This window comes from Meriones unguiculatus, chromosome 5 (genome assembly GCF_030254825.1).
Source record: "Meriones unguiculatus strain TT.TT164.6M chromosome 5, Bangor_MerUng_6.1, whole genome shotgun sequence".
In the NCBI taxonomy this organism is placed as follows: domain Eukaryota; kingdom Metazoa; phylum Chordata; class Mammalia; order Rodentia; family Muridae; genus Meriones; species Meriones unguiculatus.
In genome coordinates, this window is record NC_083353.1 from 15,960,734 (window position 1) to 15,982,984 (window position 22,251).

The 22,251-nt window shown below is 38.8% G+C and overlaps 1 gene segment (V, D, J or C); it reads left to right on the forward strand.

The window, feature by feature from the left end:
* The window catches only part of LOC110540386 (immunoglobulin kappa variable 4-1-like), a 64,652-nt gene extending 42,422 nt beyond the window's left edge, over window positions 1-22,230 (forward strand). The window contains 1 exon segment of the V gene segment in view: window positions 22,108-22,230. Within this exon segment, the coding sequence occupies window positions 22,108-22,230 (123 nt within the window).
* Window positions 22,231-22,251: the final 21 nt, after the last annotated feature.

Genomic DNA, 22,251 nt, shown 5'->3' on the forward strand with positions numbered 1-22,251 from the left:
AGGTTTCAGTTGCCACAGATAGGAGCGCATCTCCTATCACAAGCCAAGTCCAAAATAACACTCCATAAAAGTGACTTAGCAGATAACTCCTTGTGTAAATTACCAAGTCTGAGAAACTTTTACAGGAACCATAGGAAAAGGCTGTTGAGCAAACAGAACCATTTGAAAGCTTAATATCTCCAAACAACAAAACAAAAGGAGAATTTACATAGGCAGTTAAAGGGCCTCCCAACAGTTTTTGAAGCAAGCTTGTTTTGGTCTGCTGAAAACCAGAGTCAGACCAAAGTTTTACAGTTATTCCTCTTTTTCATTTTTTCTAATTTTGTTGAGAATTGTCCTTATTAACAGAACAATCAAGTCCAGTCTATTGTATAAGAGGTTTCTCTTAATGATGTCTTCTCCCAGGAGCAGAATGAAACAAAGGTGGGTCAGGAGCTTGAGTCTAATGCAGCTTTTCGGTCTCGGTCAGAATTTATGATTGCGGGAACATCTTCCTTCTGGGAAACAACTCCTGCAAAACGTACCAGACTTTCTGGGATCTACCTGGCTCCTTTTGTGTCCTGTGTAAAAAGCACAAATATGCCCTCTTCCCCATATTGATATGGGGTCTGGGCCCTGCCATATTCCAGTAATCAGATCTTTCCATTTTTCTTGGGTATTAGGATGCCATAACTGATCAGCTGCAGAACGACCTTGTATATCCACATTCAAAAAATTTAAAATAAAGAGAGCTTGATTAATATTTGGGGATATGACTACCCCCTTTTATATTTTTTGCAATTGGTTATTAAGACATCCATGGGCAGGCTCTATATTTTTTTTTAGCCTTAAGGATTACATGGCATATCTGTTTTATGATTTTTTTAAATGTTGAAAAGCTTGACTAATATATGTAGTACCATAATTAGTCTTTATATGGAAGAAATACTGATTGTAGCAAAACATTTTAGTTTTTTAACTTTGGATATAAGTAATGTCTATTTGTTGTTTAGAATGGTTTTATCACTAGGTTTTAAGTAAGTTAACTTTATGTTATAAATTTTAAACATAGCCAATGACCAATAATCTATAACCAAGACCTACTGAATATGGTAAACTTATACCTTCAAGACAGACAGACAAAACATTGTGTTATTTATTGAATTTAATTTTTTATGACCATTGAAGCTTTATAGCAGAATTAATCATTAGCTTTCTTACTGGAAAAACTGAGAAGCTGCCTCTTTAATAGTTTTTCATTGTAGGATTGTAGCCATAGCACCCCTTGAGTATAAGATGGCCCGATGTCTGAACATAATCTAATATATTCAGAAATATCTCCTTTCTTTCTAAAGGGTCTCAAAGCTGCTTGGCAAGCACTGTTAGCATTCTCATAAACCAATTGTTTTACTAATAATAATCCAGACTTTTCATCACTTATAAGTCTGTTTGCTGCTTGCATTAATCTTGCCACAAAATCTTGAAATAACTCATCAGGTCCCTGACAGATTTTAGACAAATTCTCCACCTGTCTACCTACTTGTGGAAGTTTATTCCAGGCTCTCTGGGCAGCAGTATTTACCTGAGCATAAACAGCCACATCAAAATCCAATTGCTGTCCTATTTCCCTGTAGATTCTTTCTCCAGCAAGCATGTCATAAGTTATAGGAATTTCCTGAGCTCGATTAAGTTCGGCTATACCTTGACAATGCTCTGCAAATTCTGACTTCCATAATAAATTATCTTCTTGACAACCACTGCAGCAGCCTTAGCAGCAGCCTGACTTTTTCATTGCAGAAAGATTTTAAGCCAGAGTAAAAACAGCTCAGAACAATGGGTTAAATTTCCACAAGAAGCTGAAGCAAGAGGTGTGATCTTCACAAGCTATCCACCTGCTGTCACAAACAAAAGTAGATGGACTTGCAAATTCTTCCCTGATTTCAGTGAAGGCCTGGTAAAAGCAGTCTGTCCACTGAGATTTAAATATCAAAGCAGCTGCCAGAGTGAGGCTCCCAACAGTCCCTATACCAAAAAAGTAGATAGGGAAAATGTGGTACATTTACACTATGGAATACTACTCAGCTGTTAAAAACAAAGATACCCTAAATTTGCAGATGAATGGATGGAACAATAGAAAATATCATCCTGATTGATGAACCCAAACCCCAAAAGACATGAATGATATATACTCACTCATAAGTGGTTAGAAATTTTCCCTTTATACTATAAGCTGCTGTTGTTTCCCTTGGGTGTCACCCAGAGGTATAAGAAGGTAAGTCCCTATTGCACTTTGGAAAAAGGACCTGGAAGACTCAAGTGACTTTAATATGCACTCTCTGAGAACTATCTTTCAAAGTACCTGAAGGCACCATACAAGCTTCCAAATGAGGAGTGGAAACAATAATCATTTCCAGGGACCTGGAGAGATGGCTCAATGGTTAAGAGCACTGGCTGCTCTTCCAAAGGACCTGGGTTCAATTCCCAGCACCTACACGGTAGCTCACAACTCTTTGTGACTCCAGTTCCAGGAGATCTAACACCCTCACACACACATACAAGCAGGCAGAACACCAATGTAAATAAAATAAAAGTAAATAAATAATTAAAAACAATCATTTCCAGTTATAATTCCTATGAACCAAAACAATGATGAGCATACATGAAAATACTAAGGGTGGAATAATAACATGCATACTCTGATTGAATTTAAAATCCATTCAACAAGAGGTAAATCATGCCTAGTACTAAAAATCTATGCAAGTAACTGGGACTAATTCATTCATGGATATTGGAGGAAAATCTACCGCCACCACTTTACTAAACCATATAATTTCTGACTCTATTTAATTATTGGTGATTATACCCACAGATAACTGCAATTATCACCTCTCATTAAGGAAATTTTTCTTTGAAGAATATGGAGAGGTCTTACAAAAAGCCCACAAATTATCAAAAGGCAAATTTCAGGAGCCTAATCACAACTGACACACCTACAACACAAAACTCCTGCACCTAAAGCTAAGAGATCATTTTGAAAGGGAGGATAGAAATATTGGATGAATCAGAGAAATAGGAAGTTTACTGTGAGATTGTGTCTGCTGTGAATGTCAGAAGAAACACCCATAAACTTATCTAATGTTATCTAAGCTGTGTGTGTGTGTGTCTGTGTGTGTGTGTGTGAGAGTGTTAGTTAAAAATAAAAGAGACACAAGAGCAAGAATATATAACAGCAGAATAGGAAGGGAACATGGGGAAGGTTAATGGATATTCTCATAGCATATGATATGTAAAAGACAGGGTTTGCTGACACTTGAGTACAGTGAGTAAAGATCAACAAAGAATTTTAAGGAGCAGCAAGATTGCTCAGAAGGTAACTCACTTGCCATCAAGTCAGAGGTCAGACCATGTTTGATTCCCAGAATTCCCATGGCAGAAAGTGAAGACCAATTCAATGCTGTCCTATGACTTCCACAAACATGTGCAGCTACACACACACAACAACAACACACACACACTCACACACACAAATAATTATCTAAAATGTGATAAAATTTACAAGAATTTATGAAAAAATTTTAAAAAAATGGGAAAAAGAACCTGGTAAGAAAGTTTGAAAACCAAGAATCCTGATGAGCCACACCTGTCAGAAGACCAGGCAAGGTAACCATGGACCTTCTTCACTCTCTGTTCACACAGACCCAATTCTCAGGGTCGCCCTTAGCTGTGCAACAGCACACCAGATACAGCCTCTCTCCCCCCATGTCCATGCATCCTTTGGATCCCACAGGCCATCACCTCCTTCCTCCCTTTCTACCCTTGTGACACTGTACAAATCTCTAACTTGGGCAGAAACCCCTTAGTAACCACAGGCATGCTGGCCAGATGAGCAGGTAGGCTTTCTGGGAACACACTCCACTCTCTCTGTTTCACTCCAATTCTCAGGGTTGCTCCTAGCACTGCAACAGACCCCATCTCCCCCAAATGCCTCTTCACCTATCCTCCAACACCAGCTCCTGTGAACACACCAGGCAGAGCAGCTCCCTAAAACAGGCAACACAGTCTCTCTGAAAAATCCAGAGAGAAAGCAGAAATCAAAGAGCATAAAAACCACCCAACAAAGACAAAGCCCAGAAGATATTTTCAACAAAATGATAGAAGAAAATTTTCTTAGCCTAAAGAAAGACGTGGATGTAAAGGTACAAGAAACAGGTAGAACACCAAAGAGATTGGACTAGAAGAGAAACTCTCCCTTTCAAATACTAAGCATAATACTAAACGTGTAGAAAAAAAGAAAGAATATTTTAAAATGCAAAGGAAAAGTCCAACTAATAGAGAAAAGCAGATCTGAATGAGGATTAAGCATCTTCCCTAAGGATCTCCTACTTGTTTAGCTTCTTTTTTTGTTTGTTTGTTTTCTGTGTTTTGGGTTTTTTTGTTTTGTTTTGTTTTATTGTTGTTGTTGTTGTTGTTAGGTTTCTTTGGACATTAAAGATTTTATTCTGTAAACATATAGTCATCTCAGTATTTATATTTACATATTTATTAAAATAGTTTTATTATTTATGTTTTTATTTAAATGAATTATCTCTTATTGTTATACCATTTTATTATTTTTATACCATGAAACATCATAATAAATAATTATTTTTTATTCTTAGAACATTTATTATCGTTGGACTAGGGGAAGGGTATAGGGGGAGAAGGAGGGTGTGTGGGATTAGGAGGAGAGTAGGGAGGGGCACACAGCCAGGATGCAAATTGAATACATTCTAATAAATGATAATAGTAAAAAATAATTAAAGAATATTTATTAAATTTAATAGCATGAAATAGTATAGCCCGTCAAAGGAGAAAGCCCAGTCCACAAGAACTGAAACCTTAACTCTTTAGAGGCCCAAAGCCTAGAACTAGACTGGACCTTGCCCAAAATTAACTTTATCTTTGTCCTTTCTTTTTTTAGTTTTTATCTTTATTATTAGTTACATTTTATTAACTCTGTATCCCAGCTGTATCCTGCTCTCTCATTCCCTCCCAACCCCACCCTCCTTCCCTCCCTCATCTCCTCCCTGTCCCTTTCCAAGCCTACCAATTGGGGAGGACCTCCTCCCCTTTCATCTGACCCTGTTTTATCAGGTATTTTCAGGACTGGCTGCAAAGTCCTCCTTGGTGGCCTAGCAGGACTGCTCCTCCCTTGGGGGTTGTGGAGGTCAAAAAGGCTGCCATTGAGTTCATGTCAGAAATAGTCCCTGTTCCCCTTACTATGGAAAACCAATTGGTTACTGAGCTACCACGAGCTACATCTGAGCAGAGATTCTAGGTTATATCCATACATGGTCCTCGGTGGAGCATCAGTCTCAGAAAAGACCCCTGTGCCCAGACATTTTTGGTCCTTAGAGAGCTCCTATTCTCTCCACGTCATACTAACTCCCCTTCTTTCATATGATTCCCTGCACTCTACTAAAGGTTTTGTTATGAGTCTTAGTATCTGCTTTGATACACTGCTAGGTAGAGTCTTTCAGAGGCCCTCTGCAGTAGGTTCCTGTCCTGTTACTTGTTTTCTCTTACATCTAATGCACATCCCATTTGTCTTTCTAAGTGAGGATTGAACATCTTACCCCAGGGCTTCTTTCTTGTTTATCTTCTTTAGGTGGATAGATTTCATTATGTTTATCATATCTTATAGGTCTGTATATGTGAGTATATACCACGTGTGTCTTTCTCCTTCTGGGATACCTCACTCAGAATGATCTTTTCTAGATTCCATCATTTGCCTATAATTTTCATGATTTCCTAGTTTTTGATTGCTGAGTAGTATTCCATTCTATGAAAATACCACAATTTTCTGTATCCATTCCTCCGTTGATGGACATCTGGGTTGTTTCCAGGTTCTGGTTATTATAAATATAGCTGCTACAAACACGGTTGAGCAAATGTCCTTGTTGTGTACTTGAGCCTATTTTGGGTATATGCCTAGGAGTGGTATAGCTGGGTCTTGAGAAAGCACTATTCCTAATTGTCTGAGAAAGCGCCAGATTGATTTCCAAAGTGGTTGTACCAATTTACATTCCCACTACCTTTCTCCACATCCTTTCCAGCAGGTGTTGTCACTTGCATTTTTGATCTTAGCCATTCTGATGGGCTTAAGGTGAAATCTCTGTGTCGTTTTGATTTGCATCTTTCTGATGGCTAAGGATGTTGAGCATCTCTTTAGTGTTTCTCTGTCATTCTATATTCCTCTACAGAGAATTCTCTGTTTAGCTCCGTACCACATTTTTTAAATTGGATTTGTTGCTGTTTAACTTCTTTTCTTTTAAAGATTTATTTATTTTATTTTATGTATATGAGTCTTCTATCTGCAATTACACCTCCCAGAAGAGGAAATCAGTTCATATTATAGGTGGTTGTGAGGTACCATGTGGTCACTGGGAATTGAACTCATGACCTTTGAAAGAGCAGACAGTGCTCTTAACCACTGAGCCATCTCTCCAGGGACTGTTTAACTTCTTGAGTTCTTTATATATACTGGATATTAGACCTCTGTCAGATATAGGATTGGTGAAGACCCTTTCCCAGTCCGTAGGCTGTCGTTGCCAAACCTGTCCTGGGCAAGGACACAAAGCTAACTTTCTCTCTTTGTCCTTTCATCAGGGCCTCTGAAAAAGACTTTAATTGGTGTGCCTCTCAACACCATGATTAAACCAAATTCAAGTGATACCAATCTACCATTGACATGCCAGGCAAAATGTACCCACTGGTGCAGTAGAGAAATGGCTGTATTGGAAAAGTCAACAACATCATATTGGAGTTTAAACATGTTTCACAGGAGAGATTTAATTCTTGGTCCTTGCAACCTATGGAAAGAAAGACAGTAAACAACATTCCCCATGCTCTTCTTCAGCTCCTGACTCCATGCTAGTACCATGAGTCCAAGCCTTGACTTTTCCTCATGCTAGACTAATCAAGTCATATATTCCAAATAAGCCCCTTTCTTCCCACATTGATTTTGGTCATGACCATTATCATAATGATACAAAAGCTAATACAGTATATAATTATTTCATATCTAAAAATTCAATTTTGCTGAAATATATATCATATACATATATATCCATGCACATGCACAACATACACTTGAGCACATATATATTGCATATATGTACAAATGAAAGTCAGAAGTCAATGTAAGAGTCTTCTCAATCTCTCTCTACCTTTTTTCACTCAATGAAAATAGAGTGAAATAGCCTTTACTAATCTTACTGGGCAACAAGATTCTGGAATCCTCAGGTCTCTCTGCCTTCCCAGCTGTGGGATTACAAGCTTGCACCATCATAGTTGATATCTGATGTGACTGATGGGGATCTGGACTCAGTTCTTCAGCCTGGCACAGCAAGGATTTCACCAGTGATCTATTTCCACAGGCCTGGCTGTTTTTTTTTTTTTGCTTGTTTGTTTGTTTGTTTTTGTTTTTGTTTTCTAGAATGTCTGTTCTATGCTTCTCTGTGGATATAAGGATGTAACCAGTGATCTATTTCCACAGTAGTGACTTAAAAAGTTTTTTATATTTTATAATGACTGTTGTATGCTTATCTGTGGATATATACATGATAAAATGCTTCCTGTGTTAGCTATTTTCTGATGCTCAGATAAATCACCATGGTCAAAAGCAACTTAAAGAAGAGTTTATTTTGTCTTAAAGTTCCAAAGGACTAGATATTCATATTGAAAGGAAGGCACAGTGGTATGGAACATGAGCAAGAAGCTGAGAGGGCACATCTCAACCTCGAAGAGCACACAGGAAGGAAAGCATGAACTGGAGGTAAGGTGAGCCCAGGCCATAAATACTCAAAACCCAACAACGAATTGTCATACTATCCCCATCAAAGTTCTACATATTCAAAGTTCCATACTGCCCTCCCAACAACACCACTAACTTGAGGACCAGGTGCTCAAATACATGAATCTATTAGGGAAATTTCTCATCCATTCGTGCCACTATATCTCTGTAACATTTTTCAAGATATTCTTAAACTCCAAGACATGTTTATGTTAAAAGTTTTGTGTCTTAAAAATCAAACTAATTGCATAAATCTTCCAAGTACTGTGACTTAGGAGACAACTTGAGTGCCTCAGTTCTAGCTTCAGGAGATGAGATGATGTAGAAGACTAGATACTCCTGACTCTGAATCGAGCCCAATGGAATGATTTTTTAATCTATCATGTTGCCAGATTAACCCCACATTAGCTTTGGGACTAGATGATAGAAAGATCTTGCTTTACTCTCAGTAAAGTAAGTTCATTCATGGGTGTGAATTCCCAGCATTCATCTGCAGTTCATGCTCTTCCCTATTAGCCTTTGGTGTGTCTGATAACATTTATAGATTTAGATTAAAGGCTTCCTACTGGGTGTAAATTCCCCCTACATTCTGTGCAAGGTCATCTCCTTTTACTTTTTTATAAATGACTTATTTTATTAACCAGAATCAAAATGAGAAATATATTGTGGTTTGATTAGTTTTGAGTGGTCAAAGTGTTCCTGAAGCAATGTCACATAGGGCACTCACAGAGCACTCCCCCATAAGCCTCTTCAGAAAGACTAGGAGGTACAGAGTCAACATAGTGACACACAAAAAAAAAAACCTTTTAGTTGTGCTTGAATTACTCTAGGAACTTTCTACTGACCTCAACTCCCAGAGACTCCCCTGCTTTTCAGGATGTTTTTACCAATTTGTTTGAAAAGTGTGCTCTTTGTGACTTTTTTTGTTCACTTACAATAAAAGCATCATAAAATTGCTGTCACATTGGCCCATGGTATTAGAGAAAACTGGATTCTCTTTTGCAGCAAACAGTGGCTCAATATTTGGTTCCAGAACAAACTATCACTTATATGCCCTTTGAGGTGAGAATTGTGTTTTTGTGTCAATAAAGAGTATATTCCAGATTCTGATTTGTGAAATTAAAGGCAAAGCTTGACTGGAAGGTGAGTACCAGAGCTGGTAACCAGGGAAGAGACAGCAACTCCTAGTAAGGGCAGAGAAGGACATCTTCTCACACTGGGAGAAGCGAGAATACAGAAAAGAGAGAAGCCCACCTAATCACCCTTTTCCCTAGACAACCTGTGACATACAGGGGTGCAGAGAGACAGAGTGAAGAGTAAGTGCTTTTCAGCAAGCCAGCATTACCAGAGGAGACTAAGAGACATGTAAATAACATTATTCAACGGTTTCTCACAAAACTGAGTGATTAGCTAATTTCACCTAATAATAAGAGGAAATAATTGATCAGGAGGAAATGCATGCTATAGAAAAACATGATGACTATTTTGTCTGGTTCCAATTTATTATTTATTATTTTTATATTAATTACAATTCATTCATTTTGTATCCCACCTGTAGCCCCTTCCCTCATTCCCTCCCAATTCCACCCTCCTTCATTTCCTCCCATTCTCCTCTCTAAATCCACTGATAGGGGTGGACCTCCTCTCATTCCATCTAACCCTAGCTTATCAGGTCTCATCAGGACTGGTTGCATTGTCCTCCTTTGTGGGCTGCCCAGGCTGTTCCCTACTCAAGGGTAGGTACTCAAAGTGCCAGCAACTGAGTTCATGACAGAGACTGTCCCTCTGCCCCTTACTACTGCACCCACTTGGATACTAAGCTGCCATGGGCTACATCTGAGGAGGGGTTCTAGATTACCTACTTTTTATCCATGAATGGTCCTCGTTGGGGTATCAGCCTCAGAAAAGACATCTGCGCCCAGATATTTTGGTTCTGTTGCTCCCCTTGTAGAGCTCCTGTCCTTTCCACCTATTACTATCTCTCCCTTCTTGGACAAAATTCCCTGTACTTTGCCCAAAGCTTGGTTATGAGTCTGAGCATCTGCTTTGATACACTGCGGGGTAGAGTCTTTCAGAGGCCCTCTATGGTAGGCTACCTTACTGTTTCCTGTTTTCCCCTTCTTCCAGTGGCCATCCCCTATGTCTTTCTCAGAGAGGATTAATCATCTTGCACAAGGTCCCTTCGTTTTGCTTAGATTCTTGAGGTGTACAGATTTTTTAATTAATTTCTTAATTTTTTATATTAATTACAGTTTATTTAATTTGTATCCTAGCTGTATCCCCTCTCTATCATTCCTTCCCAATCCCACCCTCCTTCCTCCATGCTCCTCTCAAAGTCCACTGATAGGGGAGGTCCTCCTCCACTTCCATCTGACCTTAGCTTATTAGGTCTTGTCAGGACTGGCTGCAATGTCCTGCTCTGTGGACTAGCCAGGCTGTTCTCCCTTGGGGGGTGGAGTGATCAAAGATTCAGCCACTGAGTTCATGTCAGAGACAGTCCCTGTTCCCTTTACTAGGACACCCACTTGGATACTGAGCTGCGATGGGCTCCATCAGATAAGGGGTTCTAGATTATATCCATATATGGTCCTTTGTTGGAGAATCATTCTCAGAAAAGACCCCTGTGCCCAGATATATTTGGTTCTTGTCGAGCTCCTGTCCTCTCCAGGTCTCACTAACTCCCTCTTCTTTCATATGATTCCATGCAATCTGTCCAAAATTTGGTCATGAGTTTCAGCATCTGCTTTGATACACTGGTAGGTAGAGTCTTTCAGAGGTCCTCTATAGTAGGCTCCTGTCTTGTTTCTTGTTTCTCCTACTTCCAATGTCTATCCCATTTGTCTATCTAAGTAAGAATTGATCAAATTACCCTGTGTCCTTCTTCTTGATTAGCTTCTTTATGTGTACAGATTTTAGTATGTTTATTCTATTTTATAAGTCGAGTATCCACTTATATGAGTATACGCCATTTGTGTCTTTCTGGGATACCTCACTCAGGATGATCTTTTCTCAGTCCCACCGTTTGCCTGCAAATTTCATGATTTCCTTATTTTTAATTGCTGAGCAGTATTCCATTGTGCAAATGTACCACAATTTCTGTATCCATTCCTCCATTGAGGGACATCTAGGTTGTCCCTAGATGGTTCTGGCTATTAAGAATAAAGCTGCTATGAACACTGTTGAGGAAATGTCGTTGTTGTGTACTTGATCATCTTTTGGATATATGCCTAGGAGTGGTATAGTTGGATCTTGAGGAAGCGCTATTCCTAATTGTCTGAGATAGTGCCAGATTGATTTCCAAAGTGGTTGTGCAAGTTTACATCCCCACCAAAAATGAAAGAGGGTTCCCCTTTCTCCACATTCTCCAACATGTGTTTTCACATCAGTTTTTGATCTTAGCCATTCTGATGGGTGTAAGGTGAAATCTCAAGGTTATTTTGATTTGCATTCCCCTGATGACTAAGGATGTTGAGCATTTCTTTAAGTGTTTCTCTGCCATTCTATATTCCTCTACAGAGAATTCTCTATGTAGCTCTGTACTCCATTTTTTATTTTGGTTACTTAATTTGATGTTTTTTAAAATTCTTTAGTTCATTGTATATTCTGGATATTAGCCCTATGTTAGTTGTAGGGAATATGAAGATCCTTTCCCAGTCTGCAGACTGTTGTTTTGTTCTGATGACAGTGTCCTTTGCTTTACAGAATGTTTTCAGTTTCATGAGGTCCCATCTATGGATTTTCAGTCATAGAAAATTGGTGTTGGTGTTGTGTTAAAGAAGTTATTTCCTGTGCCAATGAATTCTTGGCTCTTCCCACTTTTTCTTCTAACCAATTTAATGTGTCTACAATTATGTTGAGGTCTTTGATCCACTTGGCAAACACAAATCTTAACAGATCTTGAAAGAAAAATTCTCCACGTCATGTGTCATAACCAGAAATCCAGAAAAGCTAAAACAAATCTGTAGTATAAAAGACCTTTTGGAGTTATCACTATTTCTGATCTCAAGCAATAATATAGACCAACGAAATAAAAACTGCAAGATATAGGTAGAAAAAAAGAACAGTGTATCAATGGAATCAAATAGAAGACCCAGAAATAAATCTACATACTTATGGGCACCTGATTTTGGACAAAGATGCCAAAACCATACAATGGGAACAGATAGCACCTTCAACAGATGGTGATGGTCTAACAGGATATCTACATAAAAAAATGAAAACAAATCCATACTTAACATCCTACAAATCAAAGTCCAAGAGGCTAGAAGACCTCAACATAAAACCAGACACACCAAACCTGTTAGAAGAAATAGTGTGGAAAAACAGAACCAAAAACTCTGGGCCCAGGGGTCTTTTCTGAAAATAGCATTCCAATCAATGACCATGCATTTAGATAACCTAAAACCCAGCACAGAAGTAGCCCATGGGAGCTCAGTCTCCAAGTGGGTCTCCTGTTCCTAGGGGAACAGGAGCTGACTCCAACATGAACTCGGTGGCTGACTTTTTGATCATCTACCACTGGGGTGAGAGTAGCTTTACCAGGCCTCAGAGTAAGACAGTGCAGCCAGTCTTGATGATATCTGATAGGCTAGGGTCAGACAGAAGGCAAGGAGATCCAACCCTATCAGTGGACTGAGGCAGGGGCATGGAAGGAGAAGAGGAAGGGAGAATGAGATTTGGAGATGAGGGAAGGGGACATAGGGAAATACAAAGTGAAAAAAATTGTAATAAATAAATAAAAATCAGATGCAGATATGCTGATAATGCAATCCAGGTCTTTCATATTTATATAGCCTTCTATTTTTGCAGCAATAAACTGTTTATTATATGAAAAAAACAATTCAGAGAATCAATGAAACCAAAAGCTGGTTCTTTGAGAAATCAACAAGATAGGCAAACCCTTAACCAAACTAACTAAAACGCAGAGAGAAACTATACAAATCAGCAAAATCAAAAACTAAATGGGAAACATAACTACAGACACTGAAGAAATTCAAAGAATAATTAAGTCTTACTTCAAAAGCCTATACACCACAAAATTCAAAAATCTAAATGAAATGAACAATTTTCTTGATAGATTTCCTTTACAAAAGCTTGAGGATTCTTAATCTAAAGTAATAAACTCATGATGATGTATTCTTTGTAAATGATTTGAAATTCTATCCTATTTTTATACAGATTTATCATAGGCTGAAAGCATAACAAAGAGACATTGAAAGCCACCATGATACTGTAAACTTCTCTGATGCTTCTAGCATTTTCTATATCCTCTCAGAGCAACACCACAACTTCTAAATCTCTTAACTTAGCTTCTCATTTTAATCTATACACACCACTGTTGACAATCTGTGGAAGAATGGAGGCTATCTCTTAGTTATTCATCGGTCATGCATAGCAGATCTCAAGCAGAAAGGGGAAGTGTGCAGGCCCAGGGCTGTGTGTGGTGCAGGCAGCTGGTGAGATTCTCAAGGAGGTTTGTGTTGGAGGCTGAAGCACTGTGGGAGGAGTACTATAACCATTTTGACAGTAATAATCTGCCAGGTCTTCACACTGCACACTGCTGATGGAGAGAGTGAAATCTGTCCCAGATCCACTGCCTGTGAAGCGATCAGGGACCCCAGAGGGGTGATTGGATGCACCATAGATTAGCAGTTTAGGAGGCTGACCTGGTCTCTGCTGGTACCAAGCTACAGCAGTACCCACATTCTGACTGGACTTGCAGCTTAAGGTGATCCTGTCTCCAACAGATGTGGACATAACATTGGGAGACTGAGTCATCACAATGTTCCCTCAGCACCTGCAACCAGAAATAGACAATAAGTATGAGTATACACATATACACACAAAGACTTTCTGATACGAATATTGGGAGCAAAAATTCTTTTCCTAATGGCGTTGCTGGAATACAATGTGATTCCTATAGTAAATAGCTGTTTCTCTACAAATAAATTATTTTCATGGTATTCTAATACTCTTTAATTTCTCACCAGACATCCAAAGGAGCAGGAATATGAAGACCTGGTTCTGTGACTCCATCTTGGTGGCTCCGGTGTCTGATGCTTTTCAGTTCTCACTGCAAAGGCCTGGTTTATAAAATATGGGCAGCTGGGCTGGCTTGTAGGGACTTATGCAAAGTAGTCATCAAATGAGAAAGTAAATAGCCAGGGTACTATAACTGGGTTGTGAGAGAATCCAGGTTAAATTTTCAGCCAAAAATATTTTCAATGCGATTAACCAATCACTAAGACAAAAGTAAACATAGAAGTTCAAGGACCAACTTAGAACTCTCAATCTGCAAATATCAAGATGCACTTATGACAGGCCTCTATTAAAAATCAAAATCATTGAAAGCAAGTAAGTTTAATAGAAATAATACTTGAAAAACCTTTTATTACAATTCTGAGGAAACAATATCATGATCAACAACAGCAGAAAGAAACAGGAGAAGCTGAAAGGAGAAAGGAAAGAAAAAAGGGGAAAGTAGAAGTATTGGTGAGAGAAAGGAAAGAAAGAGAGGATGTAAAAAGGGAGAGGGAAATCTAGATTTTATATATAAGTAAAATTTATTCATATGTAAAATCAGAAGTTCAATAAAGAAAAATAAGGTCATTACTGGAATTTAAAGATTACCTATTTAAAGAACATGGATTGTTAATATGAAAAGAAAAATGTTATTTCTAAACTACTGATTCCACTAATGAACACAGCCATAAAAATGAGACCATTTAGTGTCAAATCATCTTTAAAATCATACTATCAAAATAGACAAAAGAAGTGGAAAGTAATTATATAATCTTGACTCAAAGTAGTACCTCCCATAAAAGATTAAAGGACACATTGGCCCTTGAATGCTCTCTTAGACTTTCAAGTCTACTTGAGTAAGAAAAGGCTCACGGATCCTTGGACAGAGAGGAGAGTGCATACCAGGCTGTGTAGAGATAAAAAGTTTTCTGGTTCAGACACTGGCTGTCAGGCTCAGCTTTAAGGGTGTCTGTATTGCAGGCTAATGCACTGAAGAGGAGACTGCAACCGCCTTCACAGTAATAACCTGTCACCTCTTCAGTATGAATGCTGATGGTGCTGAAACTGAACTCTGTCCTAGACCCAGGAGCAGTCAAGATGCCTGGAAGTTACCCAGGTGAACAAATGGGTAGCCTTTCTCTGCTTTTGGTGAAATCAGGCTAAATAGCTGGTTGTGAGAGCTGTATAGGTACCACTGATCTTGCAGCTGATGCTGACCCTCTATGCTGCAGACATAGCCAGGGAGGATCTCTACTTCCACCAGTTTCCTCCACACACCACTCCTCTCTAGTCTCCCCAGAAGAAGCCTACAGTTCATAGCTCCTCCTAGAGGTAATCAGTGGAAATTATGTTAGCTCCAAGTTCTGTTACAGTGTTTTAATTTATGCACAAAATCAATAGTGTATCTAGAATCCCACAACTTGTAGTATATAGATGTGACCTTAAGTTATAATCACTTCCAATCTCATTAGATTTTATAGCAGGATGGCTGGTCAGGGTGAGGCAAGTGATAAAAAAATGTTTTGTCTGGCATTCCTATCCATCCACTTTGTATCCTCCCTGGGGTACCTTCCCTTTTCCCCTGCCAATCCCTCCCTTCCTCCCCCCCTTGGCACAAATGACCCTCCCCAAGTCCACTGTTAGGGGAGTCCTTCCTCTCTTTCCTTCTGATCCTAGTCAATTAGGTCTCATCAGCACTAGCTGCATTGTCTTCTTCTGTGGCTGAGTAATGCTACTCCCCCTCAGGGGGAGGTACTTAAAGAGCAGACCAATCAGTTCATGTCAGAGACAGTTCCTGTTACTATTATTATGGAACCCACTTGGATCCTGAACTGCCATGGGCTACATCTATGCAAGAGTCTTAGGTTATCTCCATGCAAGGTCCTTGGTTGAAGTATCAGTCTCAGGAAAGACCCCTGTGCTCAGATTTTTTGATTCTGTTGCTCTCCTTGTGGAGTTCCTGTGTTCTCCAGATCTCACTGTTTCCCACTTCTTTCATAAAATTCCCTCCACTCTGCCAAAAGGTTGGCCATAAGTCTCAGTATCTGCATTGATATTCTGCAGGGCAGAACCTTTCAGAGGTCCTGTGTCAGGCTCCTGTCTTGTTCCCACTTTTCTGATGTCCATCCTCTTTGCCTTTCTGGATAGGGATTGAGCATTTTAGCAAGAGTCCTCCCTCTTGATTAGTTTCTTTAGATGTACAGATTTCAGTATGTTTATCCTATATTATATGTCTATATGAGTGAGTATATAGCATGTTCGTCTTTCTGCTTCTGGGATAGCTCACTAAGGATGATCTTTTCCATATCCCACCATTTACCTGCAAATTTCATGATTTCCTTGTTTTGTTTTGTTTTTTTTTTTATTGCTGAGTAATATTCCATTGTGGAGATGTACCACAGTTTCTGTATGCATTCTTCAACTGAGGGGCATCTGTGCTGTTTCCAGGTTCTGGGTGTTACAAATAAAGCTGCTACAAACATGGTTGAGCTAATGTCCTTATTGTGTACTTGAACCTCTTTTGCTTATATGCCTAGAATTGGTATAGCCACATCCTGAGGAAGCGCTGTTCCTAATTGTCTGAGGAAGTGCTAGATTGATTTCCGGGATGGTTGTGCGAGTTTACATTCCCACCAACAGTGGAGGAGGGTTCCCCTTTCTCCGTAACCTCTCCAGCATGTGTTGTCACTTGAGTTTTTGATCTTAGCCATTCTGATGGGTGTAAGGTGAAATATTAGGGTCGTTTTGATTTGCATTTCCCTCATAACTAAGGACGTCAAACATTTCTTTAAGTGTTTCTCTGTCATTCGATATTCCTCTGTTTAGAACTCTCTGTTTAGCTCTGTAATCTATTTTTTAATTGGATGACTTGATTTGTTGCTGTTTAACTTCTTGAGTTCTTTATATATACTGGAAATTAGTCCTCTGTCATATATAGGGTTGGTGAAGATCCTTTCCCAATCTGTAGGCAGTCGTTTTGTTCTGATGACAGTGTCCTTTTCTTTGCAGAAGCTTTTCAGTTTCATGAGGTCCCACTTATTGATTTTTGCTCTTAGAGCCTGAGTTGTTGGTGTTCTGTTCAGGAAGTTTCTCCTGTACCAATGAGTTCTAGGCTCTTGCTCACTTTTTCTTCTAAGTGATTTAGTGTGTCTGGTTTTATGTTGAGGTCTTTGATCCACTTGGACTTTAGTTTTGTGCAGGGTGATAAGTATGGATCTATTTGCATTTTTCTACATGTAGACATCCAGTTAGACCAGCACCATTAGTTGAAGGAGCTGTCTTTTTTCCATTGAATGGTTTTGGCATCTTTGTCAAAAATCATGTGTCCATAAGAGTATGGATTTATTTCAGGGTCTTCTATTCGATTCCATTTATCCACCAGTCTGTTTCTATGCCAGTGCCACACATTTTTTCATATTGTTGCTTTCTATAGTACAGCTTGAGATCAAGGATGTAGATACCTGCTGAAGATCTTTTACTATAGAGAATAATTTTAGCAATTATTGGTTTCTTGTTGTTCTATATGAAGGTGAAAATTTTTCATTCGAGGTCTGTAAAGAATTGTGTCAGTAATTTGATGGGAATTGCATTGTATCTGTAGATTGCTTTTGGTAAGATGGCCATTTTTACTATATTAATCTTGCCAAGCCATGAGCATGGGAGAACTTTCCATGTTCTGATATCTTCTTCTAATTCTTTCTTCAGAGACTTGAAATTTTTCTCATACAAGTGTTTGATTTGCTTGGTTAAGTTCACACCAAGGTACTTTTTTTTTTAAATTATACTTTATTTACTTTGCATCCCCCCTCTAGTTCCCTCCCTCCTCCCCTCCCAATCCCTCCCTTCCTGCCTTTTCTCCACACACTCCCCTCCCCAAGTCCACTGGTAGGGGAGGGTTTCTTTTTCTTCCTTCTGATCCTAGTCTGTTAGTTCACATCAGGAGTGGCTATATTTTTTCCTCTGTGGCCTAGTAAGGCTGCTGCCCCCTCAGGGGGTATTGATCAAAGAGCAGGCCAATTAGTTCATGTCAGAAGCAGTCCCTCTTCCCATTACTATGGAACCCACTTGGACACTGAACTGCCATGGGCTACAGTCTGTGTATGGGTTCTAAGTTATCTCCATACTTGGTTGGAGTATGAGTCTCAGGAAAGAACACTTTGTTCAAATTTTTTTTGGTTCTGTTGCTCTCCTTGTGGACCTCCTGTCCTCTCCAGATCTACCTATTATTTCCCACTTCTTTCATGAGTTTCCTTGCATTCTATCCAAAGTTTGGCCATAAGTCTCAACATTTGCTTTTATAGTCTGCAGGGCAGAGCCTTTCAGAAGCCCTCTGTGGGACGTTCCTACCTTGTTTCCTGTTTTCTTCTTCTTCTGCACACCAAGGTACTTTATGTTCTTTGTGGCTATTGTGAAAGGTGTCTTTTCACTAATTTCTTTCTCAGCCCTTTTGTCTTTTGTATACAGGAGGGCTACTGACTTTTTTGAGTTAATTTTATATCCAGCCACTTTGCTGAAGGTGTTTTTCAGCTGTAGGAGTTGTGTAGTAGAATTTTTGGAGTCACTTAGGTATACTATCATATCATCTACAAATAGTGATAATTTGACTTCTTCCTTTCCAATTTGTATCCCCTTGATCTCCTTTAACTGTCTTATTGCACTAGCAAAGACTTCAGGAACAATGTTGAAGAGACATGAAGAGAGTGGGCAGCTTTGCCTTGTCCCTGATTTCAGTGGGAAAAATTTAAATTGCACTCCATTGAGTTTGATATTGGCTATAAGCTTGCTGTATATTACCTGTACTATGTTCAGGTATGTGCCTTGTATCCCTGATCTCTCCAAAACGTTAAACATGAATGGATGTTGGATTTTCTCAAAAGTTTTTTCAGCATCTAAGGAGATGATCATGTGGTTTTTCTCTTTCAGTTTTTTTTTTTTTTTTGTGGATCGTTCACATTGATGGATTTTCATATATTGAACCACCCCTGCCTGCCTAGGATGAAGCCTACTTGGTCATAGTGGATGATATCTTTGATGTGTTCTTGTATTCAGTTTGTAAGTATTTTGTTGAGTATTTTGGCATCAATGTTCATAAGGGAGATTGGCCTGAAATTCTCTTTCTTTTTTGAGTCTTTGTGAGGTTTTGGTACCAAGGTGCCTGTGGCTTCATAGAATGAGTTTGGTAATGTTCCTTCTGTTTCAATTTTGTGGAATAGTTTGAAGAGTATTGGTGTTAGCTCTTCTTTGAAGGTCTGGTAGAATTCTGCACTGAAACCATCTTGCCCTCGGCTTTGTTTGCATGGGAGACTTTTCATGACAGCTTCTATTTCCTCAGGGGATATAGGACTATTTAATTAATTTACCTGGTCTTGATTCAGCTTTGGTAAGTCAAATCGATCAAGAAAATTGTCCATTTCATTTAGATTTTCAAATTTTGTGGCAGGTAGGCTTTTGAGGTTAGTTCTATAGATTGTTTGGATTTACTTTGTGTCTGTTGTTATGTCCCCCTTTTCACTTCTGATTGTATTAATTTGGATAGTGTCTCTCTGCCTTTTAGTTAGCCTGGCTAAGGGTTTGTTGATCTTGTTGATTTTTTCAAAGAACCAGCTCTTGGTTTCATTGATTCTTTGAATTGTTTTATTTGTTTCCAATTGATTGATTTCAGCCCTGAGTTTGATTATTTCCAGCCTTCTACTACTTCTTGGTGTGTCTGCTTCTTCTTTTTCTAGGGTTTTTAAGTGAGCCATTAGGGTGCTTGAATGAGCTGTCTCGAATTTCTTCTTGAAGGCACTTAGTGCTATGAACTTTCCTCTTAGCACTGCTTCATCTTATCCCATAAGTTTCTTTGTTTCTAATTGATTGATTTCAGCCCTGAGTTTGATTATTTCCAGCTGTTTACTCCTTTTTGATGTGTCTGCTTCTTCTTTTTCTAAGGTTTTTAAGTGAGCTGTTAAGTTGCTTGAATGAGCTGTCTGGAATTTCTTCTTGAAGACACTTAGTGATATGAACTTTCCTCTTAGCACTGCTTCATCTTATCCCATAAGTTTGGGTATGTTGTGCCTTCATTTTCATTGCATTCTAGGAAGTCTTTAATTTCTTTCTTTATTTATTCTCTGACCCAGCTTTCATTTAGTAGCAAGTTGTTCAGATTCCATATATGTGTAGGTCTTTTGCTATTTGTGTCCAGCTTTATTCAATGATGATCAGATAGGATACAAGGGATTATTTCAACCTTCCTGTAGCTGTGGAGGCTTGCTTTGTGACCAACCATATGGTATATTTTGAAGAATGTTCCATGAGGTGCTGAGAAGAAGGTAAATTATTTTGTGTTTGGGTAAAAGGTTCTATAGATGTCCATGAGGTCCATTTGATTCATGACTTCTGTCAGAGTTATTGTTTCTTTGTTTAATTTCTGTTTTGTTGACCGGTATTTTATTAAGAATGGGTTGTTGAAGACTCCCACTATTTATGTGTGGGGTCTACGTGTGACTTAAGTTTCATTAATGTTTCTTTTAAAAATGTGGGTGCCCTTGCATTTGGAGCATAAATGTTCAGGATTGTGATATCTTCCTGGTGGATTTTTCCCTTGATGAGTGAAGGGAAAAAGTGAAGTGTCCTTCCCCATCTCTTTTGATTAATTTTGGTTGAAAGTCTATTTTATCAGATATTAGAATGACTATTCCTGCTTGCTTCTTGGGTCCATTTGCTTGGAAAACTGTCTTCCACTTTACTCTCAAGTAATGTCTATCTTTGTGACTTGGGTGTGTCTTGTATGCAACAGATTGCTGGGTCTTGTTTATACATTCATTCTGTGAGTCTTTGTCTTTTTATTGGAGAATTGAATCCATTGATGTTGAGGGAGATTAATGACCAGTGGCTGTTAGATCCTTTGATATTGATGTTCGCTATGGTAGTGTGTTTGTGTGTTTGCCTACTGTTTGTTTTGCTGTAGTAAGGTTACTTATTTCCTGTTTTTTCTTGAAAGTAATTAGATTTCTTGAGTTGTATTTTTCCTTCTAGTATCTTCTGTAACACTAGATTTGTGTGCAGGTATTGTTGAAGTTTGTTTATGTCACTGAATATCTTGTTTTCTCCGTCTATGAGGACTGAGAATTTTGCTGGTACAGTAGCTTAGGCTGACATCTGTATTCTCTTAGGGTCTGCAGGATATCTGTCCAGGCCCTTCTGACTTTCATAGTTTCTGTTGAGAAGTCAGGTGTGATTCTGATGGGGTTGCCATTATATGTTACTTGGCCTTTTTCCCTATCAGCTTTATTTTTTCTTTGTTCTGTATACTTATTGTTTTGATTATTATGTTATGGGGGGATTTTCTTTTCTGGTCTAATTTATTAGGTGTTCTGTAGGCCTCTTGTATTCTTATACTCCTCTTCATTAAGGGAGGGGAAAATTTTCTTCAATGATTTTGTTGAAAATATTTTCTGGGCCTTGGAGGAAGGAATCTCCTTTTTCCTCTATTCTTATTATTCTTAGGTTTTGTCTTTTTATATTGTCTTGAATTTCTTAGACAGTTTTTTGTCAGGATTTTTTTAGATTTATTATTTTCTTTGATGGATACATTGATTTCTTCAACTGTATCCTCCACACCTGAGATTCTTTCTTTCATCTCGTGTAGTCTGTTGATTATGCTTACCTCTGTAATTCCTGTTTTCTTTCCTAGGTTGTCCCTCTCCATGATTTCCTCCATTTGGGTTTTCTTTAATTTTTTCCAATTCTCTTTTCAGATCTTGAACCATTTTGTTGATTATCTTCACCTGTCTGACTGTATTTTCCTGTTTTTTCTTCAACTCTTTTCCCTGTTTCTTTGAACATTCCTTTGTTTCTTTTATTTCTTCCAGTGATTTAATCATTTGCTCTCTGAAAGCCACAAACTGGTTGACTGCATCTTCCTGTATTTCTTTATGGATGGCCATAATCTCTTTTATTATATCATCCCCTAATTCTTTACACATTGTATTCACTTCCTCCATTAACCTCTTCATAAGCATAGATGTAAGGTTATCTTCTTGAATTTCACTTATGTTAGGGTGTCCAGGGCTACTTGCCCCTGGATAACTGGATTCTGGGGATGCCATATTGCTTTGCCTTTTGTTTGTTGTGCTTTTTTGCTGGCCTTTACCCATCTCTCTGTCTCAGATGTTGTCTGTTAGGTTCTGGTGCCTGCTGGGTCCTGGGGTGGGGAGAATCCACTTAGCCAGGTTCTGAAGGAGTTCTCCTCAGCTTTTTTGTATGGTCAACTAAATGGTGTTGCTTTTCAGGAATTATCACAGTTCACTTCAGGTGTATGGACCCGTGTGGTAACTGTCATGTTCAGGACGGCTCTCCTCTCATCAGGAGAGGTCCTGGTGATAGCTACCTTGCTGCTGGGTTTCTTACTCTGAATTTAGTGAGCTGCAGCTGTT